Raw genomic sequence first — 16,409 nt, 5'->3', positions numbered from 1 at the left:
TTTTGGAAGGCAGACTTACTGAAGAAATTCCATTTGTAATTTATTTTTACTTATTCAGAATTAATCTCTTTTCTTTGTTGGGACATTGTTGTCAATAACCCTGGCATTAAACAACAAAGCCTTAAGAATCGTAAAAAAATCTCCTAAAACCCAAAATAGCTGTTTTGTTAAGAATTTGTCAAATTAATAATAATACATTATCCATATGGCACAAATAACTAGTGACCTGAAATCTTTATTGTTCATAGTGCTGCTGTGCATTCAGGAAGTAAAGCTGTGCTACCACAACCGGTTTCAGCCAGTTCTGTCATATTCTCTACACTCAGAATATAAGAAGCTCTCCTCCCACCCCTTCTCCTGTTATTTTAATACAATGCAAGAATTTTGAGTTATCTTAAAAGATTCAAATTTTGTGGAACGTAAAGATCAATCATTAAACTAAAACCTTTTTTAAACTATTAATAGTCAATGACAGTATTAAGAATCGTAAAAAATATGTAATCGCTTAATTCACATAATAGTTTGTACAGTTCGACTCTTATAAAAACAGTAACATAAGATCTATGTGGCACAAATAGCTAGCGACACAGCTGTTGTTCAGTGCCATTGTGTAATCAGGAAGTGAACCGGTTTCAGCCAGTTCTGTCCTAGTCTCTTCACTCAGGATATGATAAGCTCTCTTACTCCTTCCTTTAATTTTTAAATTTTTGAGTTTTGATAAGAATACATGTTAGAAGAGACACATTTACCTTTAAGATTAAAGTTTGTGCTTTTAAACCATTACATTATTTATGACAAATAAATATGAACGAAAACTAAGAAATAACATATTTAGAATTTTATTTTTGGTGGATAAATGATAGCAAAACCAGGACATGTGGCATAACAGTACACATTAAAAGTGCTTAAAAGGGAAGGGAGGACTGAACCATGTACTCTTGGAACCACAAACACTTTACACTTGCCACTGCAAAGCTTGCATCTGTAATTGCATTTTATTGAAGTATGCTCAGACCTGACGTCTGTGAACAAATGTGTAAGACTGTCACGCAGTATAGAATTGAAAACATACCAAGAAATACATCGCGCAACAGCACAGCTACCCTGTGACTCAAACTAGCACAGTAATTCCCCTCCCCCACTATGAATGTCAATGGGTGAGTGGAAAATTACTGACAGAAAGGACTGTACCATTTAAGAGATATTTAGGGATGGAACTAAAAAACAAACAATCATTTAATAGTGCATTATAAAAATAGACCTTTACCCCAGTTGAGTAAAAAATAATACATTGCTATATTATAAAAAAAATTAAAAAAGAAACTATTAAAGCTGTGGAATAAGTAGACAGGCAAAAGAAGTAAGACAATTCACCTTGGTGGCACATGCCATAGACATGAAGCGCAAAACATATTATATTTATTGAAGATCGTGCATTTTCAATAGTTGTCCATAACTCAAGTCTTATTCTTTGGTGGTGAATCAACAGCTCAACTTGACTGCTCATTTATATCTTGATGTTCCTCCGCAGGGTTCTGAACTGTGAAGTGAATGCACCTTCAACTAGGCCTGGGCTATCTGAGTATAGTTATGAATGGCTGTCGATGATTAGCAAAGATTTTTCTACATTCTCTTTAATTGGATCTATTCCAGTCTAACAAGACAGATTTACTGCCGTCTACTCTAATCCCTGATAACATGACTCAACAGACCATTCTACCCATCTCCAAATGTTGATGTTCACAAGTGCACAAAATGTTTCCAGCCAAGTCATGTAGTGATAATAGTGGGATAAAATTTGTCACCGGCTTCCAAATCCCACAATGTACTACTAAGATGATCGACATCAAGGAAATTTAAGACAAAGGTGCACCAACTTCTTGAGCTATGCACACGCCAAAACCAGCCACAAGCATTTTAGGTTTCTTTATGGGAGTAACATCTTCAAAGAAATATTTTTACAAAGCAGTACAAATACAAATACCTTTTAAGGTATACTCCATTTGACAGCATGTGCGAATATAGGCAGCCAACACATACACTAGAATTTTTAATCCCTGTCCAATGTCTGTGTAATTTCTCTCCAAAAGTTATAAGTGACTCCCTCATAAACTCATGTGAACAACGGCTTGGGGCAGTGTTGCCACTTTGTGTCAAGTTGCATGTAAGAGCTGTGCATACATTATGCAGAAATAGTCTGTGCAAGTACAGCATGCACATACGGTAAATCATTCAAATCTTCTTTTCAAAAAAAAGTTCATATTCATAGAGCAATTTTTGGTGTTTAAAATAAAGGAGGAACACCATTTGTTTTTGTTATTTTATATTTAATACACTTGCTTTGTACAGAAAGGGTATTTTGCGTGATGTGATTTTTTTTTCAATGTTGTTGTATAATTAACATAATTCCCTCATTACCATTTAAAGGCCCTGGCCTAATTTACCCAATCTAAGGCCTCTGACCTGATTTGGTCTTTATCTCAAAGTGACCTGCATCCAGGTTATCCATTTTTATCGGTTCATGCATTCCCATCTGACAAATGATCTTGGGATTGCTAGTATCATGCTATTCTGTTTTAGCAAGTAATTTGAAACAAGTGATTTGCTATTAATAATATATTTAGCCCTAATGACGCCAAGCAAAATAAAATAATGATGAACTGCAGTACTTGGAAAACTGCAAACCCCTATGACTCACAATAACATTTAAGTGGATCCTTAATTCATAGGCCTTGTTGAGGCATGACTGGTTGAATCACTAAAGATGAAGTGTGTCATTTTCCACCCCAAACAAAAATTAATGAAATTGCACAAATAATGCCAATTTCCAAACAGTTCAGGTGTTTCTACAACACTCTGGCACTACAAAATTTGAGAATACCAACCAGCCTGACATAGCAATACTGGCTTAACCAATGGCATAAGTGTGGGGTTGAGCTGTTTACTGAACAATAGCACTCGTGGTGGGAGTATTGAAGAGAAACCTGTTTGAAAACAATTTATTTATGTTCTTTTTTTTTAAGTGGTTTTAGTTTTAGTTAGGCATAAAGGTCATTTTTGTACTAATTTTAAGATATTTCTCTGTCTCAGTAAGTTTTCCCCATTAAAAAATTAAGCATTATAAACTATTAGCACATTTATAGATGTTTAACAGTATTTACACATAAATGAGATGACGACTCATAGTATTCATAGTTTAATTGGAGCTATTTTACTTTAAGTGGAATGGGTCCCTCAGGAGGACCAACATCTTGAGATCACATGACCATAGGTAAATGTCACTGGGCACCTCTGTTAATGGAATAATGAATCATGGCTGACAAATTAGTATTTCTTCAGTGACATCAGTGACAAAACTTTTGCAAACAATGCTACATTTACATCAATATCAACGAGCCAATATAAATATAAATTAAATATAAATATATATATATATATATATATATATATATATATATATATATATATATATATATATATATTTTTTTTTTTTTTTTTTTTTTTTTTCTTTGTAAATATAAGTGATTTTTTTTCCAGGTTTGATAGGAATTACATTGTAGTTTTCACTTTGGAAAACCAAACCCTCCAAAAAATGATTCCCCAAGTTACATTTCTCCTTATGTAAATTCAGCATAAATAGCATAGACAGTTTAAATAGAAATGTATTTCTATAGCCTTCATAAAGTTTGTAAATAGGTTTGCACCTGATGTGCAATTATGTGGCAGGTAAGTCACGTTACATTTTAAATACAAACACAGCCCAAATTCAACATAACATTTTTATAAACAAAACTTTAATTTCAATAGAATGTATATTAAAGGTAGAAATTTTCTCAGACAAAACTTAGACAACTGATTTTTCAAAAGTGTGTAAACTCACCCAGTCTACGGTTTTGGTCAGTCAGAGCGCCTTACAACCGGTATCTCCAAAGATTCGTCACTACGACGGTCTCGGTTTCGTATTGTATCGATTTTAAAACAGCACTTTAGCAAATGCGGATTCAGTTGGTAACGTCTTTATCGTCACGCAACGGAATAGCATACAGTCATACAGACAGCTGCACAGGGTGACTGACTGTAGGCTACAGTGAGAGCGACAGCGACTCTACCACAGACAGTGTAGTTTGCTTGGTGATTCGCGCTTTCTTTTTCTCTCCAACGGTACAACAACAGGGGGAGGAGACACGCGTTTCGCGGGACAGCAGGAGAATCGAAAATTAAGCACCTCCTACCAGCATACGAACATTTTCAGTATCGCGTGCTCGGTCTTCAATCAGAATGTCCGTTAATAAATGTGACGTGGTCAATCCATCAGCAGTGATTAAGACTGATTTTCCCACTGGTTCAACCATGTTCAGTTGAATATTATTTGGGTTTGATATAGTAAATTAATGATCAACAATTATTAATTTAGGTGTATTTTTATTCAGTTATAGTATGTGCCGTTACAGAGCATTAATAACCAAGCTCGAGTTTATGTTTCCGTATTTCAAACACCCTGACACTCATGTCCTCGGTTTTCAATCCTTTCTGAACTGCTACATAGCACCACCTTTCTAAATATATATACGAGTTGCCAAGATACACCAAAACGCATCATAAGAGTTGTCATGTGAACAAGTATACAGGTTTAGTCCTGAGTGGGCTAAAAGTAGAATTTGGTTCATTTCGAATCAGTCATGAACACAATTTTTGTGCGTTATTTAAATGAGTTGACGCTCAACGCGTGTTTTTATTCTGGACCGGTTCATGATTCAATCGGACTAACGTTACCTTGGTTTATATTGTGATTCGGTTCTAAAATAAGAACCGATTCAAAAGAATAATTCGTAAATTTAAGACGAAGCTGGCAGCGATTTCATTTGGGAAATACTCGTCCATATTAGGCAACCGTAAGTGAAACGGAACATCACGAGAGTTCAGATTTCTCTAATGATTATACTTATGCTTATTTTGTGGACAGATACTGAATATTAACGGAGAAGGATCCCGTGGCGGAGGGGGAGGGAGACTTAATGTGAGGGGGAGGGGAGCTTTGACCCTTGGTAGGATTTTTGTCTGCTCATATGCAGTTGTTTTTCAGATTACATTTTTTTCTTTTAATAACTAACATGATACACAGAAGTAAGGTTAAAAAACAAAGGTATTATTTTTAAATGCATAATTAGTGCACAAACCCAATACATTTCATATTTTGGTAAAATGAATAACATATTTCAACTTGATTCACACGTTCACCATGGTTTTACATTTTTTATAGCAAACAAATCTAGTGAAAATTGCGGTCACTATATGTAGAGTAGGTTTTGTTCTAGTGAAGGTCAGCCATTTTGTTGTCATGACTTGCAGCATGTGGATTTCTCTTTTTGAAATGTCTACTAACTGCAGTACCGCCTTTGAGCTGCTGGGGAGCTCAAGATGAGAGAAACGTTTATGTAACCAATATAAAGCTTCACTGGATAAGGTCAAATAATTATTTACGCAACCTACACAACTTTACCTTAATTAAACATAATGAAAAAAAGTTAATTATTAAAAGGGTTATATCTAGAACTAATTAATTTGCTCCTCCTCCACCTAAAGCTCTAAACCATTTCAGTGGATTCCACTGGATCAATAACAGAGATTCACTCAAGTTATAAATACTCAAATGAGGTCTAAAAGTATCAGTATAGTTGACTACCTAACCAACACTCACTAACAGAAGTACTTCTCTCAGATAAACAGAGCAGTGAGAGCGATTGGCCCCGCCTCTTTTTCTAAGCCAGCCACAAATAACCGGAAACGACACACGGAGAGACAAAGATGACGGTATTGCTGGATCGTCTAAAACGCCACGATAAATAACGTTGTCCAAATGAGAGCCAACTTAAAATCAATTTACCTCAGTGCCTGTCTGTTAAAATGTCACTGGAACAGCCGCGTGTTGCAAAGAACACACTCCAAAAGATAGATAGCTCTGATATTTGATAAATGAGGGGTAGTGTAAAGGATTAAAGGCTCTAAATAGACTGACTGCACTTATAAAACGGGGTTTTCATCAATTCAAAGCCATGTTACAGCGTTTGGCAAGAACGACACACGCATGACACGAGGTAATTCGGCTGGATTGGTAAACGCGGTGTGAACCGAATACAGTGGACTGTTGTGTTGCAGACTGACGATTCAGAATCGCGCCACTCACTGGACTCTTGTGTGTACACTGACTCCGTTTAGTCTTTAGTCGCACAGCTCGCTCTACAGGCAAAATGTGGGAAATGCAGAGATGACAGTCGCTCTTTTCCTGTTTCTACAATAAAAATGAAACTTCTGTAGAAAAGACATCCGTGTGTTTACACCCGTCCAGAAAAAAAGTCAAGGCAATTATGGCAAACATATTTATTAAATTAAAACATAAGTATAATAATAAATAAAACATAAATACAATATAAATAATGTTTCATAATTATTTTTCAAAGGGGTTTTATTATTCCACACCTGCATTAATTAAACGTGATATGAAAAACATGAATAATTGGTTTACTGATTTAGGTTCAGAATGTTTAGAATTCCTACATACACAATGTATCAATATGTGATGGAATTTAGAATGACACATAAACACACATTTGGCAATGTTGGCACACATGAAAAAAAAAAATCCATCACTGTGTTTGATCGTTTTACCATTTGAAAAATGTTGATACAGCTTTACAATTTTTTGTGGGGTGTGTCCATACAAAATGTGCTGAAGAAAAACCTCAAAACTACAACTCTTGATTTGGTAAAGGCACTGATCGTTTTTAATCAGTGTTCTTTCGGTTTCCTCTTGAAGTTTAATTGGCTGCTGGAAAGCTATTTAAAGCCACTGGAAATCCTGGCGTGCATTTAAACTGTTGTACCTGTTTGGAATGATCTGTAGGTATATACTTCAGTGGTCACTTCAGAGTCCTCTGAGACTTGCTTTGGCAGAGTTACACAGCAAAGGTAAAACAACGGTAGTACTACAGAATCTAATTTACTTAGAGAAACCCCGCTGTTCCCTTATAGGGCCAAAGAGATGAAATACTTATTAAAACACTTGCATGTTACTCATAACTTGAGTATGTTTAATTGGCATAGGTACTAAAAGTGTGCTAAATGTTTTAATAAATAAGGCCCGTTGAGCTGCAGGCTGCAGTGGCAGTGCAATTCCCCTTCTAACAATATAAAACTGATCAAATGAGTCTAACAGAGGTTCCAGTAGAGGACAGATATGCCAATGATGGGCTATTTCCAATTACAAATGCTTTTGCACAAGGCTATGTACCATCATATTAGACCTGAAAAAGATTATCACGAGCAAACTCACTCACTAAAGTCAGCAGTGCCAGCAACGGGGGAAGGCTTTTTCTAATTTTCGAAGATTGTGCGACAAGAGATGATGACCAGTTCCACAAAGGATTAAAAGGAGCATAAGGACAAAACCTCCACAGCGATGAAATCATCTGAACATGCACAGCTGAATTACTACAAGATGAATCCTAGTCTTCTCTTGCATCCTTACTATGCCGCTCAGTTATTTCCTCACAGGTTGCTTTCTTGTGTGTCTTGGCCAGAGGAGGTGATGGGGTGCAGACCTCCGTTATCGTTGAGCCTCTTGGCACGGTAGGTCTCGTAGTGGATGTTATGAGTGACCTCCTTCAGGTCCTGGAGGTGAGACCTGAGTATATGATAATGGATGACAACAACAGCATTTATTTAAAATAGAAATCTTGTAACATAATGTTTACAGTCATTTTCCTTGCTGAGCACTCATTCAAAAAGCACTCTTTCAAAAAAAATCTTTCTGACACCAAACAGTAGTGAATACAACAAAACTAAGATTAGTATATCAAATAAAGTTTGATACATTACCTAATCATGAAATCACGAAGTAAGGAGAATTCGCAGTGATTTGGGTTTTCAACTAAATGGATAGAACAACATGTTTTGTCAGAAAATATGCATCAACACAATATACTGTACACTAATACATTCTTTATACTTAATGCTTCAAAAAGTTACACTCAAACACGGTTATTAGGAAACTGACATTGTTGGTTAAGTTAAATTGTTATAGATGCAATAAGTATATACTAACACAGAGGAAAAGATCCAGAAAGCATGTTTGTTTTTCTAACATTTGTGACTAATAGCATCTGAGAGAACTGAAGAACCTGTCATTAGATTGAAAAAGTGATTAAAATGCTCACAATGTTCACATATTTGTATTACTTTGAGCAAACATACATATAAACCAAAAACATAATCCTCTTGGAAGCAATTTCAGTCCATGTTTTAAATGCAACATAAGATGATTATCTGCAGGGACAGAAAATGCACCCGATATAGAAAATGACCCAAATATTATAGGTTTGTTAGTCAGCTGCGGAAAGTTCTTATTAATTACTCCAGGATTTTAACTCACTACAGCATCTACTTTGATATAATAATAGAACCACCTAAAAATCACAAATATTTTAATCCCAACTGTTACAGTGAAACAAACAATACCATTTTTTATTTCAGAAATCTACATAAAAACAAGTGAAATGATACAGCAAACACTTCTGCCCACTCACCCTCCACCACTCCCCAGGCTGTCTTCCTGCCCAAAACCCGTTTGCCATTGACCTGGTACTCTTTATCACTTCCTACCACTGCAAAGGGCATTGCCTCCTGTAATGCACAGATTTAATGGGACAAACATGATGTGAAAACACAGGCTAACAAATGAGTGATGAAAAATGGGATAACATGTTGGGGAAAAAAGATGTGCAAAGTTCCCCATACCCTGATTTTATCATTATCACTCTTATCCTCCATGTCTTCATCAAACTCCTTCTGTGGATAACACTCAATCCCATACGCTTCCAGCTCCTTCCTCACCTGCAAGGGGGTATGGTGAGCAGTAGTTAATCTGTGTCAGAAAACTAACTTGATGTTGAATAACCATGTGAATCGGTCTTCATTTGCACCTTCTGTTTAAATTCAGTTTTCTCATCAAGAGTAAGTGTGTCCGACTTGGCTATGACAGGAATGATGTTGACCACACGACTCAGATGTTTCATGAACTCAATATCCAACTGGCGAAGCCTAAGAAAGGGGAAAGAGAAATAATTAATAAACTGATAGAAGCTGATTTGATTACAGGGCCACCAGCCTTTCTGAGGTTCACAGTCTGTCTAATGCAGTGCAGTCAAGCATTTAATTTTTAACTACAGACTATGATTCTGTATGATCATGTTTGATAATTTGAGCCAGTTTTTGAACACATTTTGTTTTAATTTGTCTAATGTGTCTAACACTTTGTGTGTTCAGAGCGACATGAAAGTCCTGTAGTGTATGATCCTCAGATGATTTTTCTCTATAACAATTAACAATGTCAATAAGTTGTAGAAACTTAAAAGATGCATCTGTTTTAGTTTTTAATTAACAAAGCTGCAACTACAAGCCTTTTTTAAACTACTGACAAATAATAAAAAGAATGGTATGTAAGTTAAAGTAAGATATTACTATATAATTCAAACTCACGAGTGTCCAGTTGGAGATATGAAGTACAAGCAGCAGTGCACTCTGGTATCAGGGATGCGTTTCTTGCGAGCAATGTTGACTTCTTCCTTTAAAAATTTCTCGTATTGTTCATTGATGTATTTGGATATGGGCTCCCAGCTAGGAACGCATTGGAGGAAAAAAAAACAACAGTGTTGGATGTTGTAAGCGAGTACACAAAACTTTGAAATAGCAAATGAAAAACCACTGATGCTTGCTTTAAAGCAATCTATTGTATGAAGTTCTGCATACATAAACATGACGTCACATGATGTAAATGGAATATTTTGTTATTGAGAGGAAAGCGCACAAAACATTTTAGTATATCACTGCTCATGTATTTCGGACATATTTTTACCCCAAGTAACAAATGAAAAAGACATATGTAGCTATGGTTCTGTATGAATAAAAAGCTGCATTAAAGACATTTTTTGTTGTTGTTGTTGTTGTTGTTGTTGTAGTCAGCATAACTACCTAACATCCAGTGCAGCACTATTTTGTCTGAGGCATTTGAATGACAAAGGAAAAACACTGTGTCCCTTTAACTGAGATCCTTGGATCCTTGGAGGGCGAGCTGCCAAAGCACACTCACATTTGGCAACACCACCAGCAATCTGATTCTTGTCTGTGCACATTAAGTGCAAATCTGGAAGTCAAAATACTGTCCTTACACGTTTTTGAAGCCAGTTAGTAGCAGCAGAAATTAAAGACACAAATGACCCCATTTATTTCAGCTGACACAAATGCATGTCCTCAGTTTCCTAGATGCAGTGATCCAGGATGCAGTGGCATTTTGGGATTATTTGCAAAAACTAAATCAGTTAAAAATAGCTGCCAGTGCTCTGGCTTTAACAGAGAAATCACACAATGCTCACCAATTTTCATTGTTGATTTGGTCCCCAAAACCTGGTGTGTCAACCACTGTTAACTTCATCTTCACCCCTCCTTCCTCAATCACTGCAAAATCAATATTTATCACAGCTACAAATAAAGCAGTTTAAGGTTGTTTTTGTGAGAGGATACAGTGGTTCAATCTCATAAGATAACACCATTTTTGTTCATATAATGAACATGGTCCAGTGTTGTGTGGACACCACTGACTTCAATTATATGGACACAAACAGTAAGACATTCTTAAAGGGACAGTTCACTGAAAAATGAATATTCTGTCATCATTTAAACTCCCATCGTTCCAAACCATAAGACTTTGGTTAATCTTCTAACTCAAATTAAGTAGGGCTGCAAAATGATTAATCGCGTTTAATCTCATTCAAAATAATGTTGTAAAATTATGTTTACATACTATATGTGTGTGTACAGTGTATATTTATTATGTATATATAAATACACACATACATGTATATATTAAGGAAAATATTTATATATAAAAATGATATACAAGCATAAAAATATATACATACAATATATGTGTGTGTATTTATATATAAATATACAATAAACATATATATAATAAATATACACAGTACACACACATATAGTATGTAATCATAAACTTTTATTTTGAATGCGATTTATCACAATTAATCATTTTGCAGCCCTAAAATTAAGATATTTCTAAAGAAAGAAACCTAAGCTGTTTCTGACAAAAGGTCATAAAAGCATTGTAAAATGAATCCATACAAATCAAACAGTTTAATCCAAGCCTTGGATCTTTTCAAGTTGGTGACCTGGATCTTCAATGGAGGTACGATATAAATATCTTAATTTTTTATTTTGACGTTTAACCAAAGTCTTATGGGTTTCACGAAATAAGGTTAAGTGAATAATGGCAGAATTTTAATTTGGAGGTGATCCTGTCGCTTTGAAAAAGACAGAAAGTCATGCAGGTTTGCAATGAAGTGAAGGGGAGTAAATGAGGACAACGTTGTCAATTATGGGTTAACTATTCCTTTAAGTCAGATGATTTCAAATAAAATATTCCACCTGACACCTATTTCACACCTTCATTTGAAACACCATCAGAACAATATCACACAAGGTCAAAAATTAAATGTACAGCCTTTTTCTAAACAGCATTTGGATATATATGATATCATTAAGTTGGCCAGCTGTTCACTTATCTATAGGGGATTCACAAACAGCTGGCCTCCTAACTTGCCCTGAGCACAAACATGCCAGTCTAGACATATCTTACTCACAAACACATATGGTTTTCTACAGGCCCTCGTGTGTATTGATTACATCAGCCGACACTAAATTAGTCTTTCTTAATTAGCTCCCAATGTCTTTTTCCATCCAGGAAAGGTCTGTCCTTTAGCAACCAGTGCTTAAAAGCTTTCCTTGAACAAGCGATGGGTGCAGTTACTAAATGAGACCGTTAAATGTTTGGAACACATGATCAGCATGCTCTTACCATGAGATACAGATTTAATCTCAACAGTCTTTGGGATCTTCTCATCACGACTCCAGCTTGTGCTCCTCCTGCTCACCTGTGACTTAAAGAGAGTATTCACTAAAGTAGACTTCCCAAGACCACTTTGACCTGGAGAGAGAGCAAAAGAGGGGGAATGGTAAGAAAGTGCAAAAGGTTTAAAAAAAAAAGTAAAAGTAAACAAACTGCTCTCCAACCCACCAACCACCATGATGTTGAAATCAAAGCCTGTCTTCATGGTCTTCTTCCGCATCTGCTCGATGATGGTGTCTATTCCAATGTATCCAAGCAATGCAGATCCTCGACCTGACCCTTGACCTTCACCCCCTGTTCCTTGGGGTGAAGACACAAAGGGACCACTAGAAGGCAGGGCCACATGAGAGGGCTTAGCTGGGACGGCAGGTTTTGGTCTGACTTCAGGGGGCACAATTTCTGACATGTCTGTATGAAAGAGTAAATGACAAACAATCAATACATTTAATCAGGCTAGATGTTATTTCACTTTAAAAACCACACATAGTAATCTAGATTTAAATATAGTAAACACAATTTTGTTTTGTGATCATATATTTAAGGTGCTACAAGGGATCATTATTTTTATTATTTATTTTAAGTTAGTATATGACTACCTTTAAGTATTATAAATAGTAAACTTTGTAAATGAAAACATATAAAGAACAGTACGACTTAAAATAGTTTATACTGATATTAGTTATGATACTAATTTACATTCAAATATTATGTATATTTAACTTTAAAATGCAAAAGACTTGCAGCAAAATATAATTTGAAATAATTGTATATATGGATATTAGTTACGATAATATAATTTTAAATGTAAGTTCTATATAACTTCAATCATGTATTATGAATATGACGCATTTGCTAATAATTTGTTTATTTTAATATTAATTAGATTTTTATTCAAAATTTAATTTCCAGTTTACTTTCTAAAAGCACAACTTACCTAATGTCGGTCACATTTTATTTTGTTTTGTGAAGCAGCATATCTGATATGTATTCTGTTATATTTCAAACATAAAGGGATAGTTCACCCAAAAATAAAAATTCTGTCATCATTTACTCACCCTCAAGTAGGTGTAAACCTGTGTGAATTTCATTCAGCTGCTGAACAAAAATGAATATATTCTGATAGTAGTCACTGACTTTCATATGACAGAAAAAAAGAAATCAATGGTTACCATCAGCTTGTTAGTTTACCAACATTTTTCAGAATATCTTCTTTTGTGTTCACCACAAGAAAGAAACTGAAACAGGTTTGGAAGCGGATAGTGAGTACATGATGACAGCATTTAAATTTTTTCCTTTATTTCACATTTCTTTTTGCCTAGACGAGTACAACATAAGTGAAAAGTGTCATAGCTCATCCCTCTAACATACTCTGTATTGCATGTACGATCTGTTGGTGTTTAGAAACAACGCGATTAACTGAGGAAAACTACAAATATTAGACATGACTTAATCATTTGCCTTATAAAACCTATAAATGCTATTGTTCTCTAGTGGTCCTATTTCCAAGCCTAGTCCACTTTAAATGCTCCACTTGAGTTGTCGGTCTGTATCAACACCATATGCCACCCAAAATAAGCAACAACAATAAATCATTCCAGAAGCCACTCCACAAATCTCTTCATCACCCACAGCTGGACTTTTCCCACGCACCAAACCTCACAACATGAGATGTTTCCTACGCGAGCGACAGTGATTTGCGTCTTTCATTTAGTGGATAACGTTAGTATTTTGCCATATTTACGTTAGTTTTTAAATGCGGGAAACCAAACATAAACATACATGGATCGATGTACGCTTCCACCTCGCCATTTGTTCCATTTATTGATTTCTTTTAACCTCAGAAAGACCCGTATGATAACGAGTAACGTTAATCAGAGGGAAACAATCTTCCACTCACCGATCCGTGTTTGTGCAGCGGTCGCAGGATATATTTTATTTGTCCACCTTTCGCTGTTTTACAGTCTACTGCAGTATAAGTAGGCTAACAGGCAATAGTTGAACAGCCGTTAGGAAGTGATCATGTGTTCAGGTGCCTCTTTCCTTCCCCTCCGTCTCTCGCCTTTCTATTCGCAGCTCGATGCACCTTATTCCTTTCTCCACCCTTTTCTCGTTTCCAAGGAAACTAACGGGAGACTGGTGATGCAGAGCGCATGCGCACTGCTGAAATTAGGATTTCGGGTCGCTAGTTGGTTTTTGGCACTCTGCGAGGCTATTTAAATCTCAGTTGTTCGCCTATGTTTGTTTTAGGCTACATTTGTAAATATCTTTATATTCAACTTTGCGATGGTTGTTGCGTCATGCTGTGACTTATGATTATTTACAGTACTAACATTGATATGTGGATCAATGTGGATCAATGTGGACTCTCGTTAATGAAAACGTTTTTTTTTTCGGTTCCAATATATAGACCGATCAAACTAATATATAATTTCTTAAAGGGATAGTTCACTTTGAAATTATATTTTGGTATGTTTTAGCTTGCCTCAAACCCATCCAAGATGTAGGTGTCTTTGTTTCCACAGTAGTTTCAATTTTGATATTTGTAGGTCAAACCGTTCTTGTCTGTGACTCATATAATGCAGTTCTATGGTCACCACCTCAAAGAGGATGCACAGAGAAGTCCAAATGAAACAATTCCCCATCATAAGTACACACTGATGGCCTAAAGGGGCGGTCACACTAGACTTTAAACGTGCGAAATTATTTCGGACACCGATGCGAATGGCGGGAGCCAGATAAAACGGTCTCTCCGCAGTTATCACAATATGTGCTTGTACTGTGTCTTTTGCGAAGCCGTCGAAAGCGTCTTATTATATTGCAATCTCTGTATCTCTCTCTATATAAATACGCCCTAAGCAATAAAAAAAATATAAAACGTCCTCATTCAAATGTACTATCTGTTCCTGTTTCCACTGACACTACGAACTATGCAGCTTCTTTTTTATTTTATTTTTATAATCTTTTAAATATGTATTATATAAAATAGGACGCCGGCTACAGCTAAAGTTTTAAAAGTTTTAAAGTTTTTAATCTCTGTACAGAGAGGTCACGCAGTGACGTATCGATCTTCTACTGGTCCCACACCTTCACGTGATGCGAATTCGCAGGTCAGAGTTCACCAATCTTGAACTTTGGAACACAGCAAAATGCGAAATTTTTCGCATGAGCTTGTGTTTCCGGTCTGACGCATTCGCTTGCGTATGAATGGAAGTCAATGGACAGAAAAGTGCAGTGTGACTGCCCCATAAGACACGAAACGAGCAGTTTGTGTGAGAAAACGAACAATATTTATATCGTTTTTACCTCTTGTACACAACCACATCCAAGTGAGTTGAGGGCGCTCGCACTTCCTGGTGCGTGACGTGTGCACGTGTTCTGGCTTAGTCTGCGCAAGCGCCGGATAGCACCAGAAGTAATCTCTTGGAAGTGGTTGTGTACAAGAGGTAAAAACAATATAAACACTGTTCGGTTTCTCACACAAACCGATCGTTTTGTGTCATCAATGTGTACTTACGATGGGGAATTGTTTAATTTGGACTTCTCTGTGCATGCTCTTTGAGGTGGTGACCATAGACCTGCATTATATGAGTCACAGACAAGAACGGTTTGACCTGCAAATATCAAAATGGGAAATACTGCGGAAACAAAGACACCTACATCTTGGATGCACTTGAGGTAAGCTAAAACATACCAAATTTTTATTTGAAAGTGAAACATCCCTTTAAATATGTAATTCTTACGGTGCAGAATAATTTAAAAAGAAACTATAACTATCCACTGACAACAATCCCGTTGTCCTGACGTCATCAAGTCCTTTTATTTTCCAACCCCCTTGTTCCACTTGACTTGCTCCATTGTGTCCTCAATGAATATCCTGAAATACGTATTTTGCAAATAACTTAAAAAACCCACAATACCACAGAGCATTTTAAGTCATGAAAACTACTCACATTTTGGGCTGTCTCGTGTGCTCTGTTCACATGTGAAGTGTTTGTGGCGGCATATGTAGTGTGCACTAAAGTGCCGTTGAGCCTCAGTGTCTTTTACCTCATAACCGGGTTATCTTACTGTGTTTAGACAGGCCTGTGCTCGATGATAAGGCAGAGTCCCTATTTTGCAAGCTATACCATTAACAGTTTGTCTCTATATATCCTGGCTTATATTCAGAAAACGCTTGCATATTCGAATTTCTAGGGTTCATATTTGTAGATTCATATTCAGTATTTTGAAGCACTGTCCTACCACAACTTTTTTGACTTAACCTTATTTTTATATGGTTATAACATTTTCTCTTTTAGACATCAACGTCACAGCCTAACCACCAGTGTTTGTTTTTTTCACATGATCTAAAGAGCTGGTTGTCATCTTTTAATTTTGCATTTATAGTTGACCATTAAGATTATGATTATTTCAGTTGATCATCAAGGTTCAT

The 16,409-nt window shown here is 36.1% G+C and overlaps 2 protein-coding genes across 5 annotated transcripts in view; both read right to left on the bottom strand.

The window, feature by feature from the left end:
• Positions 1–4,201, bottom strand: part of LOC113098175 (activating transcription factor 7-interacting protein 1-like) — a 37,115-nt gene extending 32,914 nt beyond the window's left edge. The window contains exon 1 of one of the 2 annotated variants that reach the window (XM_026263130.1): positions 3,881–4,201. The gene's annotated coding sequence lies outside the window, so the exon portion shown is untranslated. The remainder of the gene's footprint in view (positions 1–3,880) is intronic. The other variant, XM_026263131.1, reaches the window with a different exon arrangement.
• A 2,447-nt stretch (positions 4,202–6,648) lies between these two features.
• On the bottom strand, positions 6,649–16,042 carry LOC113098176 (neuronal-specific septin-3). Of its 3 annotated transcripts, none has more exons than XM_026263140.1 (10): positions 15,928–16,042; positions 12,146–12,385; positions 11,927–12,055; positions 10,428–10,509; positions 9,535–9,672; positions 8,979–9,096; positions 8,794–8,889; positions 8,583–8,679; positions 7,876–7,927; positions 6,649–7,681 (listed from the first exon to the last, which is right to left on the bottom strand). In XM_026263140.1, the coding sequence occupies exons 2-10, from the start codon at positions 12,381–12,383 to the stop codon at positions 7,546–7,548; spliced, it is 1,086 nt and encodes a 361-aa protein (XP_026118925.1). In that variant the 5' UTR covers positions 12,384–12,385; positions 15,928–16,042; the 3' UTR covers positions 6,649–7,545. The 3 variants fall into 3 exon arrangements, with proteins under 3 accessions (XP_026118925.1, XP_026118923.1, XP_026118924.1); XM_026263138.1 differs by lacking the exon at positions 15,928–16,042 and adding an exon at positions 15,760–15,851; XM_026263139.1 differs by lacking the exon at positions 15,928–16,042 and adding an exon at positions 13,875–14,123.
• Positions 16,043–16,409: the final 367 nt, after the last annotated feature.

Source organism: Carassius auratus, unplaced genomic scaffold (genome assembly GCF_003368295.1).
Source record: "Carassius auratus strain Wakin unplaced genomic scaffold, ASM336829v1 scaf_tig00216437, whole genome shotgun sequence".
Lineage (NCBI taxonomy): Eukaryota > Metazoa > Chordata > Actinopteri > Cypriniformes > Cyprinidae > Carassius > Carassius auratus.
This window is presented reverse-complemented; position numbering and strand designations above follow the sequence as displayed.